The sequence below is a fragment of the Pongo abelii genome, chromosome 10 (genome assembly GCF_028885655.2).
Source record: "Pongo abelii isolate AG06213 chromosome 10, NHGRI_mPonAbe1-v2.0_pri, whole genome shotgun sequence".
NCBI classification, from domain to species: domain Eukaryota; kingdom Metazoa; phylum Chordata; class Mammalia; order Primates; family Hominidae; genus Pongo; species Pongo abelii.
Window position 1 is genome coordinate 32,536,053 of NC_071995.2, and position 23,885 is coordinate 32,559,937.

Below are 23,885 nucleotides of genomic sequence, written 5' to 3' on the forward strand. Positions count from 1 at the left end.
CAGCCTGGGTGATGGAGTGAGACTCTGTATAAAAAAAAAAATCTCCAATCAGCATTTCCTTCCAAAGTTGAATGATGTCCAATTGCATAAGTTTATTATTATCACACAGATACTTTGAATTTATGTGTTTTCATTAAGATATTGAAATATTTACTTAATAAAACATTCCTTTTCACATCTATTGTAGGTAACATTTCCTATCAAAGACTGGGTTTCTTGGGAAGAAATCTCTGAGTCAGAGATTAGCATGGACAATGCTGCTCCTGGGACCAACATGTGAGAAGGAAAGCAGGATTGGTTAAGCAAGATGTTAAGCTTTGATGCAGTCTCAATGAAGTCCTCATCTATCTAACCCCCACGGTGAGCTCCGGGACAGCCCTTTGTTCAGTCATGGGATGCTGGCTGGAACTGGCAGAAGGTATCATCTCCAGTGAGGTACTTTTCTTCAGTAAGGCATTCTCCACAGCCTGACAGCCAAGGGTTTCCTGTAGCACTCCTAGCATTTGGGGAATATCCTTTACTCCTAAACAGAGATCTGGGGGTATGTCACAATGTCACATGTACTATGGCATATCTTGCTTTAAAAAATATAAATGCTTTTATTCCATTAGTCACCTCAGTAACCCTTAACAGTCAATTCTCTAGACTTACTGATAGTGGTGAACACACTGGTGAAGCAGAAATAGTCCACAGCATTGAGAGAAAGAAGGTGGTAAAGAAACTGCTCTCTTTCTTCTTCGCAACGTAGAAAAGCATATCGCTTATAAAGCTTCCTAGGAAAGGGTAAGACAAGCACAAGACAGTAGTATCAAAGAAAAAAAAACAAACAAGACAGTAGTGTCATGTATTTTTCATGCTTTTCATTATGTCTTTTTTTTTTTTTTCAAACAGAGTTTCTCTCTTGTTGCCCAGGCTGGAGTGCAATGGTGCAATCTCAGCCCACTGCAAACTCTGCCTCCTGGGTTCAAGTGATTCTCCTGCCTCAGCCTCATGAGTAGCTGAGATTACAGGCATGTGCCACCACGCCAGGCTAATTTTTGTATTTTTCGTAGGGATGGGGTTTCACCATGTTGGCCAGGCTGGTCTCAAACTCCTGACCTCAGGTGATCCCTCTGCCTCGGCCTCCCAAAGTGCTGGGATTACAGGCGTGAGCCACCGTGCCCGGCCATTTTTTTTCTTTTGTTTCTTTCTCATTATGTCTTTTTTCCAAGATGGGGTCTCGCTATATTGCCCAGGCTGGTCTTGAACTCTTGGACTCAAGAAATCTTCCTGCCTCAGTCTCCCAAAGTGTTGGGATTATAGGCATGAGCCACTGGGGCTGGCCCTCATTAAGCCTTGACTAAAAATAAATAGCTCCTCTTAGACAAACACCTTTAATCTTGAAAAAATAGATTCATTCTATTTCAATTCATAAAAATGGATATACAAACAATTAATAAAACACTTTTAACCTAAATAATAATTAAGGAAAAAAAATGCATCTATTTTATCTATCAAACTAATAAAGACTTAAAAGTGATGACCAGTGTTGACAAGGAAGAAATGAATGCCATTCTCACAGTTGGTGAGACTGAAAATTTCAGGAAAGCAATTCAGGTAACAATTATTTTAAACCAATCATACCCCTTGACTCATCAATTTTACTTTTAGGATTCAGTCCTAAAGATACAGATGAAATGGGGCAAAGATTTCATTAAACGCTTACATTTAAGCACTTTCCCAAGTGTTTTATAGGTATTAATACATTTAATTCTCACTCTGTGAGGTAAGTCTATTAGTGCCTTTTTATTTTTTATTTATTTATTTATTTTTCTTGAGATGAGGTCTCGTTCTGTAACCCAGGTTGCTGGAGTGCAGCGATGCAGTAACAGCTCATTGCAGCCTCGACCTCCTGGGCTTGAGTGTGCCTCCCACCTCAGCCTCCCAAGCTGCTGGGACCACAGGTGCATGCTACCATGCCCAGCTAATTTTTTATTTTTAGTAGAGATGGGGTCTCACTATATTGCCCAGGCTGGTCTTGAACTCCCAGGCTCAAGCAATCCTCCCACTTTGGCCTCTCAAAGTGCTGGGTGGGATTACAGGAGTGAGCCACCACACCCAGCCTAGTGTCATTTTACAGATGGGGAAAAGAGAGATACAGGAAAGTTAAATATCTTGTCCAAGGTCATTCAAACACTAAATAGAGAAGGCAATATTTGAACACAAGCATTCAGACTTCAGATTTTAAACTCTTGTGATACGGTGAAATGTTTATGGTACACTGTTAAGCTAATAAAAAGGATGATATTGAATTGTAAATATAGTATATCTTAATAAGAGAACATGCATAGAAGAAAAGTACAGAAGAAAACGTGAAATACTTAGTGTTCTTTATATAGCAGGATTGTAAGTGATTATCATTTTCCTCTTTGTACTTTGGCCACTATGAGCATAAATCACTTTTTTTTTTTTTTTTTTTTTGAGACAGTTTCGCTCTTATTGCCCAGGCTGGAGTGCAATGGCACGATCTTGGCTCACTGCAACCTCTTGTCTCCCAGGTTCAAGTGATTCTTCTGCCTCAGCCTCCAAGTAGCTGGGATTACAGGCATGTGCCACCATGCCTGGCTAATTTTGTATTTTTAGTAGAGATGGGGTTTCTCTATGTTGGTCAGGCTAGTCTCGAACTCCTGATCTCTGGTGATCCACCCGCCTCGGCCTCCCAAACTGCTAGGATTACAGCCACGAGCCACCGTGCCTGGCCATTTTTTTTTTTCCTTTGAGACAGAGTCTCGCTTTGTTAGCAGGCTGGATGGAGTGCAGTGGCGCGATCTCGGCTCACTGCAACCTTCGCTTCCCGGGTTCAAGTGATTCTCCTGCCTCTGCCTCCCAAGTAGCTGGGATTATAGGCATGCGCCACGACACCCAGCTAATTTTTGTATTTTTAGTAGAGACGGGGTTTCATGTTGGCCAGGATGGTCTCGAGCTCCTGACCTCGTGATCTGCCCGCCTCGGGCTCCCAAAGTGCTGGGATTACTGGTGTGAGCCACTGCGCCCGGCCAATAACTTTTTGTAATTGAAGAAAAAAAACCACACCAGTTTTAAGAAAACAAGGTCAGATTCACAGGCTATATGCAACACTTCATTCTTTATCAAACCTACTCTTTGGACATTAAGACTCATCTGAAAATGTTCCAGGGGGTATGTAATCCAAGTGTGATATGTACAAATACAAAACTACAAAAAGCACTGGAACTCTAATAGGCTATCCTGTTTGAGGTCTTTGTTAAATTCTCTGCCTAACTTTGCTCCTGAGAAGTCAAAGTCCTTAGCCTTCAAATTAGCACTAATGTAAATATAAGGGCAATATATTTCATCCAAGACAGCTTCTTTTTTTTGTTTTTGTTTTTTGAGACAGGGTCTCGCTCTGTTGCCCAGGCCGGAGTGCAGTGGCCCAATATTGGCTCAAGTGATTCTTCTGATTCAGCTTCCAAGTAGCTGGGATTACAGGTGCATGCCACCATGCCCGGCTAATTTTTGTATTTTTTGTAGAGACAGGGTTGTGCCATGTTGGCCAGGCTGGTCTCGAACTCCTGACCTCAAGTGATCTGCCCACCTTGGCCTCCCAAAGTGTTGGGATTACAGGTGTGAGCCACTGCACCTGACCTCGAAGAGGGTTTCTTGATAGAGTAAACAGAAGAAATTAAAAGTTAACAATTAATTGACATGTACTTGACTGGTTTCCCGGCTCTGAACCAGTGGTTCCCAACCTTTTTGGCACCAGGGACCTGTTTCATGGAAGATAATTTTCCCATGGCTGTTGCAGGGGCTGGGGAGGGGGAGGTGGATTCAGAATAAAATTGTTGCACCTCAGATCATCAGTCATTAGAGTCTCATAAGGAGCATGTAACCTAGATCCCTCACATGCGCAGTTCGCAATAGGGTCTGTGCTCCTTTGAGAATCTAATGCTGCTGATCTGACAGGAGGTGGAGCTTAGGCGGTAATGCTTGCTTGCCCTCGGCTCATTTCCTGCTGTGCAGCCCTGGTTCCTAACAGGCCACAGACCAGTACTGGTCCATGGCCCAAGGACTGGGAACCCTTGCCCTAAACTACTGAATGCAAGGCTCTCAGAAGAAGCCCTTTACTGGGACCTCCTCACAGAACTTTATTATTTCTTTCTTTTTTTACTCCAGGTTTTATCTGTGTTTTTTATAATATAATATAAGGTTTATATAAATTCAACCTATCTTTTGGATGTTACTGTCAGCTTGTGTGAACTAGCCAGCTTTTTGCCTGATTCTGGCAGAGCAATCCGGCCTTTTTTTTTTGAGACAGTCTTGCACTGTCGCCCAGACTAGAGCGCAGTGACGTGATCTCGGCTCACTGCAACCTCCACCTCCCAAGTTCAAGTGATTCTCCTGCCTCAGCCTCCTGAATAGCCATGACTACAGGTGTGCGGCACCATGCCCTGTTAACTTTTGTATTTTTTGTAGAGACAGGGTTTCACCATGTTACCCAGGCTGGTCTTGAACTCCTGGACTCAAGTGATCTGCCCACCTTGGCCTCCCAAAATGTTAGGATTACAGGCAACGGCCACCACACCCAACTGCAATCTGGCCTTTGGCTGTTAAATTTGGTGTGTCCTCCCCGAAATGATCAAGTATTACATCAATACAGCGTTTTCAAAGCACACGCCTGTTAGATAAAGAAGAATGCATGTGCACAGGAAACAACACTTCATACTGAAGAAGCCAGTTTGTCAGTTTATGCAACTTGCTTTGTACGCACACGGGTTATAGAAACAGAAATGTATCAAAGATGGTATCTTACTTGGTGAGTGGCTGGTTAGAAAGCAACTGCTTAAGATGCTGGGACAAGAGCTTCTTTTCTAGAGACAGTCTTATCCATGCCCGAGCTCGTCCAACATCAGTCTTGATCTCACTCATGTTTTGAATATGCCTAAAGAATAGTGGCAACAGCAAAGATGTAGATTTTAAGGATAACCCTGACTAGAAAAGAAGTAAAGAGTAAACAGTACTGGGCACAGAAAGGTTTATACTTAAAGGGAGCAACGGATAATATACAATTGATGCTAATTAAATCTTTGAAGGTTCCATCTGAATCATGAAGTTAGTCTCACATCATAATTGCCATTACAACACAAGCACACGGACAATGTCGTAATATAAAGCATTTAACACTTATTCACCCTTTCAGGCTTTATTATGTCCTTGTTGCAGACTCATAGATACCTGTAAATAAGAATTTGGTTATTCCTGATGCTCCAAAAAAAGTAATGAAACAGGGTGAATACTCAAGTTTCTTTTCAAAATAACTGTTCTATAGCATAATTAAGTATCAGTCACAACTTTAATCCACTGAATTACTTTTCAAGTTGCACTGGACAACATATGGAAAATATGAAATCTTACTTTCTATGGCATTGAGAAAATAAGCCAGACTGCATTGATAATCTTTAATTGGTTAATTATTTTAAATATTTTAAAATACAGGGTCTTGCTATGTTGCCCAGGCTGGTCTCAATCTCTTGGTCTCAAATGATCCTCTTCCCTCAGCCTCCCAAAGTGCATGACCCACTGCACTTGGATCTTATGACACTGCTTTAAACCCATACATTGTAAGAGTTGACTAAGTATTGTACCTAAAATATTTAAAAGATAAAAGCCTCTGCCTTCCTCATTCAATAAATCTGTGTTAGATATCTTGAAGTCTTCTAAAAATTTCTTAACAGTAATTGCAAGTGATGATTCTCAGATCTGTATTTGCTTCAAACTAAATCTACCTGATTGCAATTGTTCTGCCACATATCCTGCCATTATTTGCAGAATTTTTCTTCTGTACCTTCTTCGGTGGGCAGCAGGTATTTAAGGGAGTTTTTAAAACTGAAAAAACGAAGCTATAAAATAGTTTAGGATGGGCACAATGGCTCACGTCTATAATCCCAGCCCTTTGGGAGGCCGAGGCGGGAGAATCACTTGAGCCCAGGAGTTTGAGGCCAGCCTGGGCAACATAAGACCCCATCTCAGCCGGGCACAGTGGCTCACGCCTGTAATCCCAGCACTTTGGGTGACTGAGGCAGGTGGATCATGAGGTCAGATCGAGACCATCCTGGCTAACATGGTAAAACCCTGTCTCTACTAAAAATACAAAAAATTCGCCGGGAATGGTGGCGCATGCCTGTAGTCCCAGCTACTCAGGAGGCTGAGGCAGGAGAATTGCCTGAACCCAGGAGGCAGAGGTTGCAGTGAGCTGAGATCACGCCACTGAACTCCAGCCTGGGCAACAGAGTGAGACGCCATCTCAAAAAAAAAAAAAAAAAAAAAAAAAAAAAAAAAAAAAAAGCCCTTGTCTCTACTAAAAATCAAAAAAATTAGCTGGGTGTGGTGGCAGGTGCCTGTAATTCTCGCGACTTGGGAGGCTGAGGCAGAAGGATTGCTTGAGCCTGGGAAGTTGAGGCTGCAGGGAGTGGTGATTGCACCACCGAATTCCAGCCTGGGTGACAAAGCAAGACCCTGTCGCAAAAGTAAAATAAAATAAAAAAGTTTAGAGATGCTTTAAAACTCTTCTCAGCTGCATCTTCCATTTGGATTTAATGTCAAGAAACACTACAATGGTATAAAAATAAAATAAATGAAATCATAAAAAATGCTTTCTTCAGAATACCTAAGCCAAAAATAAACATAGCCATAATTATTTGAGCAATTTAGTTAAAAGCCACAAAATACTTCAAAGTTATCACCACATGCTAACACATGTATTAATAACAAATACCTCATGTCCTGAATAAGAGAGACCCTGAGCGTTGGCAACATAACTCCTGAGTCAGATTTTCTTCTTTCTGGTCCGAGGGCAACTATGTAGAAAAATATCAACAAAATATTAGAAAAGTAATAAAAAATATACATGGTTCATACTAAATACTTTGAAACTGCTTTGATAAGAACAAATTTTAACAATACATATCATCTAGCCCAAAATGTCAAAAAACAAATTTTAAAGAAAATAGGGTCTTGCTCTGTCACTGAGCTTGGAGTGCAGTGTGCAGTGGCATGATCGTGGCTTACTGCAGCCTCAACCTCCTGGGCTCAAGCGATCCTCCCAACTTAGCCCTGTCCAGAGTAACTGGGATTACAGGTGTGCACCACCACACATGGCTCATTTTTAAAATTTTTTGTAGAGACGGGGTCTCCCTATGTTGCCCAGGCTGGGCTATATTATTAACACAGTAAATCAGCTATTTTCTTTTCTTTTTTTTTGAGACGGAGTTTCGCTCTTGTTGCCTAGGCTGGAGTACAATGGCACGATCTCAGCTCACCGCAACCTCCACCTCCCGGGTCCAAGCAATTCTCCCGCCTCAGTCTCCCGAGTAGCTGGGATTACAGGCATGCACCACCACACCTGGCTAATTTTTTGTATTTTTAGGAGAGACAGGATTTCTCCATGTTGGTCAGGCTGGTCTTGAACTCCCGATCTGAGGTGATCTGCCTGCCTCGGCCTCCCAAAGTGCTGGAATTACAGGTGTGAGCCACCGTGCCCGGATCCAGCTATTTTCTTTCTATATAATCTGGAACTGCTTTTGGAAATTTTAAATGAATCACAAAAGACTACCTAGCAAACAATGCAATGTGTACAAATTTTGGCCATAAGGACCAGGCACTTTTTTTTTTTTTTTTTTTTTTTTTTACATAATCTTGCTCTGTTGCTCTGTTGCCCAGTCTGAAGTGCAGTGGCGTGATCTTGGCTCACTGCAACCTCCGCCTCTTGGGTTCAAGCAATTCTCATGCCTCAGCCTCCCGAGTAGCTGGGGCTACAGGAGTGCGCCACCACGCCCAGCTAATTTTTGTATGTTTTAGTAGAGACGGGGTTTCACCATGTTGGCCAGCTGGTCTCGAACTCCTTAACTCAAGTGATCTGCCCGCCTTGGCCTCCAAAGTGCTGGGATTACAGGTGTTAGCCACCACGCCTGGCCAGTTACTTTCTAGTTACTCATTCTAATAGCTCTAGATAATTACACATGAAAGCAATGTGTATAAATTAAGCGACTAAAAATGTGAAACATCTCTGGGCTCATGAATTGAAGTCACACAATTAAACTCTTGAGTGTTTGAAAAAAAATCTAAGCTGTGTACAGTGGCTCACTCCTATAATCCCAACACTTTGGGAGGCCAAGGCAGGAGGATTACTTGAGCCCAGGAGTTCAAGACCAGCCTGGGATACATAGGGAGACCAGCCTAGACTACACAGAAAGACCCCGTTTTTGCAAATAATTATATGGGTTTGGACAATGGGAAGCTAAATATATATATGTCTTTTTTTTTTAATTAGCTTTTTTTTTTTTAAATTAGCTGAGCATGGTGGTGTTCATCTGTAGTACTAGTTGCTTGGGAGGCTGAGGTGGGAGGACCACCTGAGCCCACCACTGCACCTCCAGCCTGGGCAACAGAATGAGACCGTCTCTAAAAAAAAGGCCAGGCGCTGTGGCTCACGCCTGTAATCCCAGCACTTTGGGAGGCTGAGGCGGGCGGATCACGAGGTCAGGAGATCGAGACCACCCTGGCTAACACGGTGAAACCCCATCTCTACTAAAAAATACAAAAAATTAGCTGGGCGTGGTGGTGGGCGCCTGTAGTCCCAGCTACTCGGGAGGCTGAGTTTGCAGTGAGCCAAGATCATGCCACTGCACTCCAGCCTGGGCAACAGAGCGAGACTCTGTCTCAAAAAAAAAAATCTAAGATTTCAGGCTCTTCAATCTGATAAGTTTCTACCTTAAACTTCAGAGTCCAAACTACAGTAATTACAGCATGCAAAGTGAGTAATCTAAATAGACTAAGTATAATGTCCATGAGTATTCTCTTATGAAGCCTGAATAGCTAACATTTATTTAAGAATAGCTAACATTTATGAAAGCTAACAATTATGGGATTACAGGTGCGTGCCACCACACCTGGCTAATTTTTGTATTTTTTTGTAGAGACGGGGTTTTCTCTCTATGTTTATGTTGCCCAGGCTGGACTGAATCTCTTGGACTCAAGCTATCTGCCTGCCTCGGCCTCCCAAAGTGCTGGGATTATAGGCATGAGCCATCACACCCGGCCACATCTTTCTTTTTGAGGACAAAGTGAGATGGCTCAGAGAATGCCTCTACACTCCAGATGATTAGACAGAATGAAAGATGGCCACACAGGTGGTAAGAAATAGGTTGACAGAGGAAAAAAGGGGAGTTGAAACCATAATTAACAAGTTGGCTAGAGGGAGACACGACAACCAGAAGTAATCATGCCTCTTAAACTAGAGAACAAGTGAGAAACTTCGTTTTAAATAAGAGATGGGGGTCTCACTATGTTGCCCAGGCTGGTCTCAAACACCTGGCTCAAGGAATCCTCCCATCTTGGCCTCCTAAAGTGCTGGAATTACATGTGTGAGCCAGTGTGCCTGGCAATTCCTGTTGTTTAAACCGCACAGTTTGTGGTACTCTATTATGGCGGCCCTAGGAAATGAATGCGGTAATTTATTAGTGACTCGGGAGAGAAGAGTTTAAAAGCCTGTGAGCAGAGGGCAAATTAGGGGTTAGGAAATGGAACTACTTCTTTTATCTAGAGACCTAAAATCTAAGAAGGTTTCCATGAATCCTACTCCAGCTAGAAGAGAATTTTATAAACTATGTAAATGTATACTTCCATTACTATTTCTTAATTGAAAATACTCAAACAATAGGCCACTTTCTCCTTCAAAATAAAGATTCATGGATTTAACTCTTGGCTACGAGAATTTGCTCATCTGCCTGAATCAAACTACAAAATTAGCCAGATGTGGTGGTGCATGCCTGTAATTCCAGCTACTTGGGAGGCTGAGGCAGGAGAATCTCTTGAACTCGGGAGATTGCAGTGGGCCGAAATCATGCCATTGCATCCAGTCTTGGCAACAACAGCGAGCGAAACTCCGTCTCCAAAAAAAAAGAATGAACACAAATTAAACATTTTATTTATTTTCTATTTGGAGTGGTGAATTTTATAAATGTAGCACAGACAGCACATTTGTAGAGGGCAGAGACTGTATGTTTCTACAGAACCATGTACAGTCTATAGGTAGGTAAGTAATTAATAGAAAATTTCTGATGAAGATAAGATGAAGAGTGAGTCAAAATTCCTGGGTTAGATCCAGAATAACCACTTAAAAGCAGCATTTCTGGCCAGGCACAGTGGCTCACACCTGTAATCCCAGCACTTTGGGAGGCTGAGGCAGGTGGATCACCTGAGGTCAGGAGTTCGAGACCAGCCTGGCCAACATGGTGAACCCCGTTTCTACTAAAAATAGAAAAATTCACCAGGTGCAGTGGCACACGCCTGTAATCCCAGCTATTCAGGAGGCTGAGGCAGGAGAACTGCTTGAATCCAGGAAGTGGAGGTTGCAGTGAGCCAAGACTGTGCCATTGCACTCCAGCCTGGGCAACAAGAGCAAAACTCCATCTCAAAAAAAAAAAAAAAAAAAGGAAAAAAGGCAGCATTTCCACTCCCTTCAGTGGAAGGGCTCTACCCCTACCCCCTGCCAAAATCCATTTCCAGTTTAGTAGAACCTTGTCTGAAGGTGCAAAGTTTAAGAATTGGCTCAACGTTTTTATTTATTATTATTATTTTTTGGAGACAGGGTCTTGCTCTGTCACCCAAGCTAGAGTGCAGTGGTGAGATCACAGCACTCACTGTAGCCTCAACCTCCTGGGCTCAAGTGATCCTCCCACCTCAGCCTCCCAAGCATCTGGGACCACAAGCGTGTGTCACTATACCTGGCTAATTAAGAAACAAAATTTTTTTGTTTTGTAGAGACTGGGTCTCACTATGTTACCTCAGCTGGTCTCAAACTCCTGGGCTCAAGTGATCCTTCCACCTTGGCCTCCCAAAGTGTTGGGATTACAGAACTGGGTCACCACATCCAGCCTCCCAACAATTTTTTTTTTTTTTTTTTCTGAGACAACATCTTGCTCTGTTGCCCAAGCTGGAGTGCAATGGTATGATCTTGGCTCACTGCAACCTCTGCCTCCTGGGTTCAAGAGATACTCATGCCTCAGCCTCCTGAGTAGTTGGGATTACAGGTGTGCACCACCATACCCGGCTGACTTTTATATTTTTAGTAGAGACGGGGTTTCACCATGTTGGCCAGGCTGGAGTTGAACTTCTGGCCTCAAGTAATTTGTCCTCCTTGAGCTCCCACAGTGCTGGAATTACAGGCGTGAGCCACCACACCCAGTCCTCCCAACAAATTTAAAGGTTAAAACTTTTGAGTGATATGTCAAGAACAGTCTTTGTTCTAGGACCAATTGTATTCTGAAATTCTTTCTCTGAAATAGGATTTCAAACTACTAGGTGCAGCGATCACTAGGTCAAAATTAATACTGCCTACCCACTATGGTCCCTATCTTTCCATTCCGCTGCAACTCTTAAAATGTCTCTGACTCCTGTTTAGTGCTGCTTCTGAAGACTCATGATAATAATCCAGCATCTAGTCTCATCATGATTCAATGCTAGTAAGAATAATGTTCAAACCCATCATAAATTTTTTTTTTTTTGACATGGAGTCTCACTTCATTGCCCAGGCTGGAGTACGGTGGAGCAATCTTGGCTCAATGCAACCTCCATCTTCCAGGTTCAAGCGATTCACCTGCCTCACCCTCCTGAGTAGCTGGGATTACAGACACCTGCCACCATGCCTGGCTAATTTTTGTATTTTCAGTAGAGAGTGGGTTTCACCATGTTGGCCAGACTGGTCTCGAACTCTTGATCTCAAGTGACCCATCCACCTAGGCCTCCCAAAATGCTAGGATTACAGGCATGAGCCACCGTGCCCGGCCCATCATAAATCTTTAAGGATCTTTCCTAAATATGACAATGCAGACTGTTTATTGCCATTAATTAGGAAGCTTAATAATTGGCAAAAAAAGTATTTGGTAGAAAACCAGATTTTAAAAACTGTTAATTTTTGCATAATTACAACTTATTCCTTAAGAATGAGAGATTTCAATTTAAACTGATGTTTTAATATATATTTCATATTTTTATAAATATATATATTTTTTGAGACGGAGTCTCGCTCTGTTGCCCAGGCTGGCATGCAGTGGCGCAATCTTGGCTCACTGCAACCTCTGCCTCCCCGGTTCAAGCGATTCTCCTGACTCAGTCTCCTGAGTAGCTGGGATTACAGATGCACACCACCATGCCTGGCTAATGTTTTTTAATTTTTAGTAGAAACAGGGTTTCACCATATTGACCAGGCTGGTCTTGAACTCCTGATCTCAGGTGATCCGCCTGCCTTGCCCTCCCAAAGTGCTGGGATTACAGGCGTTGAGTCACCACGCCTGGCCTCATTACTATTTTTTTAACAGAAAAACTGGCAGAGGAGATGGACACTAGAGAATGCTTTTAAACTTGATCTGAATCTTTATAAATATAGTTACAGCCAAGGACAACAGAACCTTGGCATTCTGATTACAGGAGCTCCAGGGCAATGTAGTCAGCTTATATTCCTAGCTGTCTGATTAAATACATTTAAACACTAGGTTTCTAACAATAAATACTACATTTAGGGTACTGTTGCCCTCTAGGGGCAGTGAGGGAAAAGAAATTAGGATGAATAAAAGGATGACCTTTAAGGTCAGGCACGGTGGCTAACTCCTGTAATCCCAGCACTTAGGGAGGCCGAGGCAGGTGGATCACGAGGTCAGGAGATCGAGACCATCCTGGCTAACACGGTGAAACCCCGTCTCTACTAAAAATACAAAAAAAAAAAAAAAAAAAAAAAAAAAGCTGGGCATGGTTGCGGGCACCTGTAGTCCCAGCTACTCGGGAGGCTGAGGCAGGAGAATGGCATGAACCCGGGAGGTAGAGCTTGCAGTGAGCCGAGATTGCGCCACTGCATTCCAGCCTGGGCGACACAGCGAGACTCTGTCTCAAAAAAAAAAAAAAAAAAATAGCCGGGCATGGGATATGCACCTGTAATCCCAGCTACTCAGGAGGCTGAGGCAGGAGAATCACTTGAACCTGGGAGGCAGAGGTTGCAGTGAGCCGAGATCGCACCACTGTACTCCAACCTAGGTGACAAGATCGAGACTCCATCTAAAACATTTCTGAATGTCCAAAGTCATCCATACTTTTTGAAAAGGTTCCGAAATGGCTGATTCAGTATAAAGCATTTTATCTCAATTAGCTTCCCACGGTTACTTCTACTTTTTTGTGAAATAGATGGTTATTTTACATAAAGAAAAGCATGTGTTGTGAAAAATACAAAGTAGGTAGAACACTTAGCTTAAAAAACCCTACATAATTAGCTAAAAAATTATGACACTTCTAACGTGTTGTATTTTCTATAAATTGAAGAGAGATTCAACTCCTGAAATTTTTGAGACATATGTACATATTTTCTCCCTGAAAGATCATTAATGATGGTTATAAAAACTTTTTTTTTTTTTGAGATGGAGTCTTGCTCTGTCACCCAGGCTGCAGTGCAGTGGCGCCTTCTCGGCTCACTGCAACCTTTGCCTCCTGGGTTCAAGCGATTCTCCTGCCTCAGCCTCCCGAGTAGCTGGGACTACAGGCACCTGCCACCACGCCCAGCTAATTTTTGTATTTTTTGTAGAGATGGGGTTTCAGCATGTTGGCCAGGCTGGTCTCAAACTCCTAACCTCAGGTGATCCGCCCACCTTGGCCTCCCAAAGTGGTGGGATTACAGGTGTGAGCCACTGTGCCCAGCATAAAACTTTTAAGAAAAAAAAAATTCTAATGCTAGTGAGAGTAATGTATCCTTGTATGGCCATTTACAATTCATTGGGGGTTTTCACATGATACCTTATTTGATCAGCATGACCGTTCCAGCCTAGGTAATCTCATTTTCCCTGTTTTACAGATGACGAAGCAGGACTTCAGAAAGGGCAAGTAACTTTTCCCAGGTCTCACAGTTAGTAAGTAATATTGCTCCTTTTACTTTATCCCATTATTGGCAGAATGAGTAAATTTTAGCTTGAGAGAAAGAGATCAAGACAAGGCCATATAGTATTGAGTCTTCTCAGAGTCCAATGCTGCTAGTTCTTTACCAATGATGTCATACCTGGTGATTCTGCAAGGTGCTCTTGTTTCTCTTCTCTGTCCTGAAATTGAATTAAATGTGACCACAAAGCCGATTTCCCCTGAAAGTACAAGGTGTGTAAAAATTTCATTTTATAAGAAACAATTCATCAAAAAATAGTTTCTCATCCAAATCATTCATATTCCAACAGCCATTTAGAAGTTTGGTGACCCAAGCTCACTCATTCCTAGTTGTATGACATTCTGAGCATCTTCTGCACGTATCATAAAGGTCATCCTGTGCCTCACTGAGAAGACTAGCAAGAGCCTGGGAAAAGGAAGCCGCTAAGCAAAGGGCCAGCATGGCAGGCAGAAGGTTTCTGATGTCTGCTAGGTTGTTACTTAGTTGTATGTAATTAGGGCTGTCTACACGGGCTACATTAGTAACCATGGAATTAAAATGCTCTAGCAGCACAGAATGTACTTGTGTACATCTACATGTAAAATATGTTTGGATATATGGAGTGGCGATAAGAGAAAAAAATCAAGGTGAGAGGAGAAAGAGAAAAAGGGAAGAAGAAAGAAACATGCACACGTCAGAAAAAAATCGGAAAGGGAGACTAGAGAGACAAAAGCAGAGAGACCTTTGAATGATTTCACCCTGAATTATTAGATAACTTAAAATAGTAAGGAACTGTTAATTCTGGACAGTGACAAAGGCAAACATTTAATGGAACTTACTAGGGATACAGCCTCTGCAATGATGTGCTATTTCACCCTTTCCTGCTTAGCAGGAAAGATCCCCAAACCACCTCCTGCTCAAGGGTTATATTTTCTTTTTCTGAAATTAAAATTCTAGTCCCCTTGTGACAAAAGAGCCTATTTTTTTTTTTAAATGACATATTTGTCTCCTTGTTACATTTCTTCACAGGGCTCTTAACTGGCCATGTCACCAGGACCTCCTAAAACTGTTACCTGCTTGACCTGCAAGCCATGGCTCCATATCCTCTCCAGCAGGTCACAGAGGCTGGCGATCAAGGTGTTCTCCTCCAGGCCGGTGATGTTTGCTTCTCCATGGCCAAGTTCCACCGCTTCATGTCCCATCTTCTCCACCAACATGCGCTTTGTCTAAGAATATCACGTGTAGTCATAAGGCACCCCAGCAGTGAAACCAAAAACCAACAAGTCAATTACTGAAGTAGGAGACTTGGTTTCCCTTCATTGTACTTCTATTTCCAGATTTGTAATCACCTTGGGAAAAAAATCTCTTAATCTTGATGGTCAACAAACTGGACTAATATAATTTATATATTACTATTTTGTCAGAAAAATGGCGTGTGACTAAAGAGAAAATAAGATAATATTTGTAAGGCATCCCCATGTTGAAAAGATGCTTATGTACAACAGTTGTCAAATTATTAACTTCTGTGATATTGGGGAATTACAGCAGACCTAGAAAATGTACTGTCAGGGCTGGGCATGGTGGCTCACACCTGTAATCCCAGCACTTTGGGAGGCCCAGGCGAGTGGATCACCTGAGGTCAGGAGTTCGAGACCAGCCTGGCCAGCATGGTGAAACCCTGTCTCTACTAAAAATACAAAAGTTAGCCAGGCAGTAGTGGCACATGCCTGTAATCCCAGTTATTTGGGAGGCTGAGGCAGAAGAATTGCTTGAACCCAGGAGGTAAAGGTTGCAGTGAGCTGAGATCACATGCCACTGCACTCCAGCCTGCTGGGTGATAGAGCGAGACTCTGTCTCAAAAAACAAAAAACAATAAAAAAAGAAAATGTACTGTCAGAATATGGAACCCCATCCTGCCACCACAACTTGCCCTATCACTGCCCCAGCATCTTAGTATACTAAAGATTCTTGCACTTAGTTTGATTGCACTAAGGTAAAAACCAGAATACAAATGGGGAGCTCTAAATTTTCTGAGAACTCTAATTTGTGAATGAACCAGGACTTTCCTTCTCCTTTTTTATCTTTCCTTTGTTCACCAAGCATGCACCAAAAAATGGAAAGAAAATGGAAGTCAGTTTCATGTAAGTTAATTTGCATCAGTCTTAGTAGCTTTTATAAAATGTAAAAAGAGAGAGAATCTAGCTCTTTTAGGCAAGAACTTTAAATCACCACTATATACTGATGCTGAAAATAGTACATTTATTGAATATGCAGAGAAGGTACTCAAGAAATGACTGTCAAATAAATAAATAAAATTATTAGCTAAAATGATGTTTTAAGTTTTGTCAATTTGTACTGCTACCTCCAATAAACACAGGTTTCTGAGAGGACAATGTTGTGCAATATACACAAACCTAAAACACAGCTAAGGTATTTTTCCTTATGGGGACAAAAACCATGTACAGGCACAAATAAGGTTGTACACAGGTGCATACACAGACACAAAAGTGTTGCCTTTCACATAAGATGACAACATTCCTGACGCAAATTGAGTGGCTTAAGACATCCGTTCATGTTGGTGAGGAGGAGAGCAATGTCTGAAAAGGTGAGAAAAATGGTACAAGGTTCTCATGTCATCGATTCTGTGGGCAATGAAGAACCCATGGAGGTTCAATACCCCAGTAAAGAGCACATGAGGTCAATGCCACAGTAAACGTTTTCTTCTAGCAAAATTACATGCTTAAATGGGGGTTAACTCAGTTCATCTTAGCCTCACACATGGTGTAAACATGAATGCACACTGTCTGGCATCAGTGAATAATACATACCTTCATTCTACATTCTTTTAATAAGCCTTCTACGAATTTACAGTTGGTCTGTGCAATAACTGCAGGAGAGAGGTCTGACAGTTTGGGTTGCCTCAGGTTTTTTCCTAAACTTCGTGCCTCTTGCATATATTTCTAAAAATTAAGGAGTATTTTTAATGCATAAACATTAGCTATTCTTCTAATCTTCTTAACCTTATACAAACAAGTGCAGAGACAAAGAAACGCAAAAAGGTCCGTAAGTGTATGTGCATATAACAACAATTAATGTTTTAGTGTACTAAAAGACAGAGGACACTCATATGCCACCCCATAACAACTGTTAACTCCTGTGAGAAGTAAAGTGACAGAAACCCCATCACGTTAAAACTCATTCAAAGTGAGAAGACATTTCACTTCGTTTAGTCTTTTTATTGGGAATACAAAAGGTTGTGAAGTCAGGATTGTGGTTGGGACAAAAAAATTTAGGTGTTTAGATCACAAATCCAAGGTTCTGCAGGAGCCCAGTGGTTCTCAGATCACTGATTTCCTCCACTCCTTTCCCCATACAGTAAGACTTAACATACCTCTAGGCTCTTGGGCAGTGCTCTCCAATCTAACCCTTTGCTCTATAATCAAGTCACAACAGTAAAATCAGGAGCTTTCGAATCTGGTTGTAACTAATTTTATGACTCAGGCATATCAACTAATGTTTGTGCATCTCAGCTTGTTAAATAGGGATAAAACATGCCCCCCTACCTCCCCAAAAGGCTATAGGATCACTCTGAAAAGCACGATGTGCTCCAAGTGAAGGTGGCCTCTTTCTGTGATGTTTTTGCTAAAGCCCTACCTTGCTTTGTTCTATAATCAAGAGAAAGTGAATTACAGTGTTACTTTTGGAGTTTGTAGTAACGCTAAGGTATCACAGAAACTTAACCAAATGCTCTTGTGCTTTGGTTAGTGAATTTCTATTAAAAAAATCACTACATGTGTTTAGTGCAAGACATGTGCTCTCTCTCTTCTTTCTATGCTGTCTATAAAAGTTCATCCAGAGGCCAGGTGGTGGCTCATGTCTGCAATCCCAGCACTTTGGGAGGCCGAGGTGGGTGGATCACCAGAGGTCAGGAGCACGTGACCAGCCTGGCCAACATGGTCAAACCCCGTCTCTACTAAAAATACAAAAATCAGCCAGGCGTGGTGGTGGACGCCTGTAATCCCAGCTACTCGGGAGGCTGAGGCAGAAGAATCGCTTGAACCTGGGAGGCAGAGACTGCAGTGAGTGGAGATGGCGTCACTGCACTCCAGCCTGGGCAAGACTCCATCTCAAAAAAAACAAAAAACAAAAAACAAAAAAACAAACATCTGGATACCTTATGTTTACATCAGGATCACAGGGCAGAATTTTCCAAAAAGTCCAAGTGACTTAGGACCATATTTAGAGAATAACTGCTCTACATTATATAGTAAAAGTAGCAGTTTATTGGCAGCAGGGAGACTGAGACGGCAAGCCAGCACATCCTCCCACGGGCACATATGTGAAATCTATCCTTACTATCTTCAGAGGAGAGCTTGATATTATAAAAGAAGATGTGTAAAATCCTTTGCATTCTTTAAAAAAGAGAGTTTGTACATTTAATATATTTCTCCTTTGGAAAAAAAGTAATCTGCTAAGTCTGGTACAAATAAAAAAAAATCCCACTGATTAGGGATTCAACTCATCAGTTTACCCGCTACCTCCCAACCTTTGTGACGAAAGGCAAAATTAACAAAATAATGTTTTTTTCCAGTCTAATCATTTTAACAGTTGTCTCTAATTCTCAATTTTCCCTTATTTCTTTGACCCTCTTAAAAATGTTTGAAGCAGAGACCAGGCATTCGAGACCAGCCTGGCCAACATGGTGAAACTCTGTCTCTACTAAAAATACAAAAATGTGGCGGGCGCCTGTAATCCCAGCTACTTGGGAGGCTGAGGCAGGAGAATTGCTTGAACCCAGGAGGCAGACATTGCAGTGAGCCAAGATCGTGCCATCACACTCCAGCCTAGGTGACAAAAGCAAGACTCCATCTCAAAAAAAAAAAAAAAAAGTTTGCAGCAGAAAGAAGTATACATAAATGTTATGAGAACTGCAGAGTTTATTATTTTATTTTTTGAGACGGAATCTCTGTCACCCAGGCTGAAGTGCAGTGGCGCAATCTCAGCTAACTGCTACCTCTGCCTCCCAGGTGCAAGCAATTGTCCTGCCTCAGCCTCCTGGGTAGCTGGGATTACAGGCATGCGTCACCATGCCCTGCTAATTTTTGTACTTTTTTTTTTTTTTTGAGACAGAGTCTCAGTCTGTCACCCAGGCTGGAGTGCAATGGCGTGATCTGGGCTCACTGCAACCTCCGCCTTCCAGGTTCAAGTGATTCTCCTGCCTCGTCCTGAGTAGCTGGGATTACAGGTGCACATCCCATGCCCGGCTAATTATTTATTTATTTATTTTTGAGACGGAGTCTCGCTGTGTCGCCCAGGCTGGAGTGCAGTGGCGCCATCTCAGCTCACTGCAAGCTCCGCCTCCCGGGTTCATGCCATTCTCCTGCCTCAGCCTCCCAAGTAGCTGGGACTACAGGCACCTGCCACCACGCCCAGCTAATTTTTTGTATTTTTAGTAGAGACGAGGTTTCACTGTGTTAGCCAGGATGGTCTCAATCTCCTGACCTCCTGATCCACCCGCCTCGGCCTCCCAAAGTGCTGGGATTACAGGCGTGAGCCACCGCACCCGGCCATGCCCAGTTAATTTTTATATTTTTAATACAGGCAGAGTTTCACCATGTTGGTCAGACTGGTCTCGAACTCCTGACCTTGTGATCCGCCCACCTTGGCCTCCCAAAGTGCTGGGATTACAGGCGTGAGCCACCATACCTGGCCGTAATTTTTGTATTTTTAGTAGAGACAGGGTTTCACTATGTTGGTCAGGCTGGTCTCAAACTCCTGACCTCGTGACCCGCCCGCCTCGGCCTCCCAAAGTGCTGGGATTACACGCATGAGCCACCCTGTCTAGCGAGTTTATTTGATTTTTAAACTCTATCAACCATTACCAGCAGAGAAGTCAAATGTAACAAGGTCTATAGAAATGGTCTGAAGGTTATTTTTATTTATTTATTTATTTATTTTTTTTCTTGAGACGAAGTCTTGTTCTGTCACCCAGGCTGGAGTGCAGTGGCTCCGTCTTGGCTCACCGCAAACTCCATCTCCTGGGTTCAAGCAATTCTCCTGCCTCAGCCTCTCGAGTAGCTGGGATTACAGGTGCTAGCCACCATACCCGGCTAATTTTTATATTTTTAGTAGAGACGGGGTTTCGCCATGTTGGCCAGGCTGGTCTCAAATTCTTGACCTCAAGTGATCCACTCACCTTGGCCTCCCAAAGTGCTGGGATTACAGGCGTGAGCCACCATGCCCTGCCTGTTTTTTTTGTTGTTGTTGTTTTTTAAGACAGAGTCTTGCCCTGTTGCCCAGGCTGTAGTGCAGTGGTGCAATCTTGGCTCACTGTAACCTCTGCCTCCTGGGTTCAAGCGATTCTCCTGCCTCAGCCTCCCAAGTAGCTGGCATTACAGGCACGCGCTACAACACCTGGCTAATTTTCGTATTTTTAATAGAGATGGAGTTTCACCATGTTGGCCAGGCTGGTCTCGAACTCCTGATCTCAAATAATCTCCCCACCTCAGCCTCCCAAACTGTTGGGATTATAGGCGTGAGCCACCGCCCAGCCTGAATACTTTTTTGTTTGTTTGGTTTTTGTTTTTTTGAGACAGAGTCTTGGTCTGCTGCCCAGGCTGGAGTGCAGTGGCATAATCTTAGCTCACTGCAGCCTCTGCCTCCCAGGTTCAAGCAATTTTCCTGCCTCAGCCTCCTGAGTAGCTGGGACTACAGGCACATGTCACCACACCCGGCTAATTTTTGTATTTTTAGTAGAGGCGGGGTTTCACCATGTTGGCCAGGCTGGTCTCGAACTCCTGTTCTCAAGTGATCTGCCTGCCTCGTCCTCCCAAAGTGCTGGGATTAAAGGTGTAAGCCACTGTGCCTGGCCCCTGAATACTTTTTAAAGTCAATTACTGGATTAAAAATTAACCACTGTCGGCTGGTCAAGGTTGCTCATGCCTGTAATCCCAGCACTTTGGGAGGCCAAGGTGGGAGGATCACGAGGTCAAGAGATCGAGACCATCCAGGCCAACATGGTGAAACCCCGTCTCTACTAAAAATACAACAACAACAAAAAAATTAGCTGGGCGTGGTGCGTGCCTGTAGTCCCAGCTACTTGGGAGGCCTAGGCAGGAAGATCAGGAGGTGGAGGTTGCAGTAAGCCAAGATCACACCACTGCATTCCAGCCTGGTGACACAGCGAGACTCTGTCTCAAAAACAAACAAAAAATTAAGCACTGTTTAAAGTTTATGTCCTGTTTTACATAAAGGAAAACAAGCTAGATGGCAGCTGTCCTATGAGTGACCAATTTACTGAGCCCCCAGTACATATGGGGCAGGTACAGTTATTAGCCAACAGTGGATTCCATAGGGCCATGTGCAAAGTCTCCTTCTGGGCATCTCTGCTGGAGCCACAGAACTAGCAACATTCCATGGACATGCACAGAAAGGATACAGGGGGCAGCAAAAGGCCTCTCTTCACAGCAAGAAGGGAGGCTGCCTCTGCAAGCTGCAAAAACAGAGCAACTGCCTTTAAAATAAACAAGTGATGATAAAAATAACATCTGGAGGAAAAAACATATTTCAAGATGAAAAATACAGAAGAGAGACTGACTTTTCACAAGAAATGCTTTTATAATACAGTCTAGAAGTAACCCCAGATTTCTTCTGAGATTACTACTGTGCTATTCTTTATTTCTGCTTAAGACAAATGAAACAAACCACTAGGAACTACCTATGAAAATATATCCTATTATTCAACAAACACTGAACTAACTGCTCTTTAATACAGGCTCTCCCAGAATTTTCTAATAAACACCCTAGCTCTTTAGCTGGTGTTCAAATTGTAAAGAGAAGACCACTGTAAAATAGATTTAAGCTAGTATGACATAATGGGGGAAAAACATAAGCAAGATTTCTAAGTTACTTGTTGCCTCAAGTGAACAGCAGTTAGTGCAAGCTGGCATGCAGGGTAAATGGAAAGAATATTGGCCTAGAAGCCAGGAGTCTTGGGCTATAGGTCCAGCTCTGTCTTTGCATGCTTTTAACTCTGGGCAAATCTCTTGGACTTCAATTTAATCATGTCAAATCGGACAAGATGACCTTAAAGATTCCTCTTGGCACTGAGATTCTATGTTGATGACTGAATTTTCTGACCACATAAAATACAAACCAGGAAGGGGAAATTAAAATTCTGTGGAGATAAAACCCAGCAAAAGAAAGGCTATTTGAAATTCAATCACATCTGTACTTCTGGAAAACGCTTAAATAAAGGGGAGTTTGTATATTTAATACATTTCCCCCTTTGAAGTAAGGCAATTTGCTATCTAGCACACACAAAAAAATCCCACTGAGTAGAGACCCGAATGATTGGTTTTACTTGTCGGCAGCATAATACTCATATTAGCACACACAAACACAGAAAGGGACTAAACATAACAAGAAGCAGAGAGCAAAATCGGGAGCGTGAGTTCACATCTCAAGGTCATGTGAGGCATTCTAGAGCTATGTGCACTCACACATGTGTAACATTCAAGTAACACCAAAGACAAGATTGGGGGCACATCTGGTAAAGCACTTTCAAACAAAGAACATACCAGGCAGCACTCAGAGAAGGATTTTTTAGGAAGTCGTGCAGGAGGAGGTGGACCCTGATCCCACTCCCAGAATGCCATGGAGTTCTGACAGACCAAAAGTTCCCCGGAAGGCTAAGAGGATGGAGAAGTGCCAATGACAGGAAAGCAAAAAAGAAAAGGAGAGGGAGAAAGAGACAAGCAGAACAAGCATGCATATGATAAAATCACAGCAAAAGAGAGGGAAGGGAAGAAAATACAGTAGCCAAAAAAAAGCACTACACAGGTGATGCTTCAGTTCTTAATAAAATGTTTAAAATCACATATGTATGAACACAACAAAAACAAGACATGTTTGGGATGATGTTTTCTGCTTTATTTTTACAAATTTGATTCTAGAAAACAGTTAACAAGTCTTCTGACTGCATTTCTCTTTTGATCATAAGAAACAAAACAATCAGGCTGGGCATGGCAGCTCACACCTGTAATCCCAATACTTTGGGAGGCGGAGGCAGGAGCACTGCTTGAGCCCAGGAGTTCAAGACCAGACTGGGCAACATAGCAAGGCACTATATATATATATATATATATATATATATATATATATATATACGTATATACACACACACACACACACACACACACACATATATGCAGATTTCACACAGAAAAAAATCAAAACTTACTTGTTGTATAATTATGGTCTTATTTTCAAAGAGTACAAATAAAGTGTAAGGATCTTAATTTAAAAATAGTTTTAAAACACTTTCAAAAATATAAAGTAGATTTAGAGATTCAAGAAAAAAAAATGGTGCCAGCAAGCCAAGAACAAAGCATAGGCAAGTACATCACACTACTTATTATAATTATGCTTGAAACTCAGAAATGTCTAGGCTTCTCATGTAGACAATTTTTCTCCTATAGGAGACATAGTAACTAAAAATTTATCCTAAACTTGATCTTTACTTGATGTAATACACAGAAAGACTTGTTTTAGAGCCTTATTATAGATGTCTTGAAATTACAAAAATGGAAAAAAGGGTGTTTTCCGCTATATGTCCATACAAAAGGATTAATATTTTAAACTATAACTAAACAGTTTTTTTTTTTTTTTTTGAGACGGAGTCTCGCTCTGTCGCCCAGGCTAGAGTGCAGTGGCGTGATCTCAGCTCACTGCAAGCTCCGCCTCCCGGGTTCACGCCATTCTCCTGCCTCAGCCTCCCGAATAGCTGGGACTACAAGCGCCTGCCACCGCGCCCGGCTAATTTTTTTTTTGTATTTTTAGTAGAGACGGGGTTTCACCGTGTTAGCCAGGATGGTCTCGATCTCCTGACCTCGTGATCCGCCTGCCTCGGCCTCCCAAAGTGCTGGGATTACAGGCT

General features: G+C 42.4%; 1 protein-coding gene across 5 annotated transcripts in view; it reads right to left on the minus strand.

The window, feature by feature from the left end:
* Nucleotides 1-23,885, minus strand: part of DENND5B (DENN domain containing 5B) — a 191,347-nt gene that overhangs the window by 24,152 nt on the left and 143,310 nt on the right. For all 5 annotated transcript variants that reach the window (XM_002823082.6, XM_024257191.3, XM_054527071.2 and 2 more), the window contains 6 exons: nucleotides 16,777-16,908; nucleotides 15,022-15,174; nucleotides 14,090-14,168; nucleotides 6,770-6,851; nucleotides 4,808-4,936; nucleotides 652-773 (listed from right to left, as the gene is read on the minus strand). In XM_002823082.6, coding sequence (XP_002823128.3) covers nucleotides 652-773; nucleotides 4,808-4,936; nucleotides 6,770-6,851; nucleotides 14,090-14,168; nucleotides 15,022-15,174; nucleotides 16,777-16,908 — 697 coding nt within the window. The remainder of the gene's footprint in view (nucleotides 1-651; nucleotides 774-4,807; nucleotides 4,937-6,769; nucleotides 6,852-14,089; nucleotides 14,169-15,021; nucleotides 15,175-16,776; nucleotides 16,909-23,885) is intronic.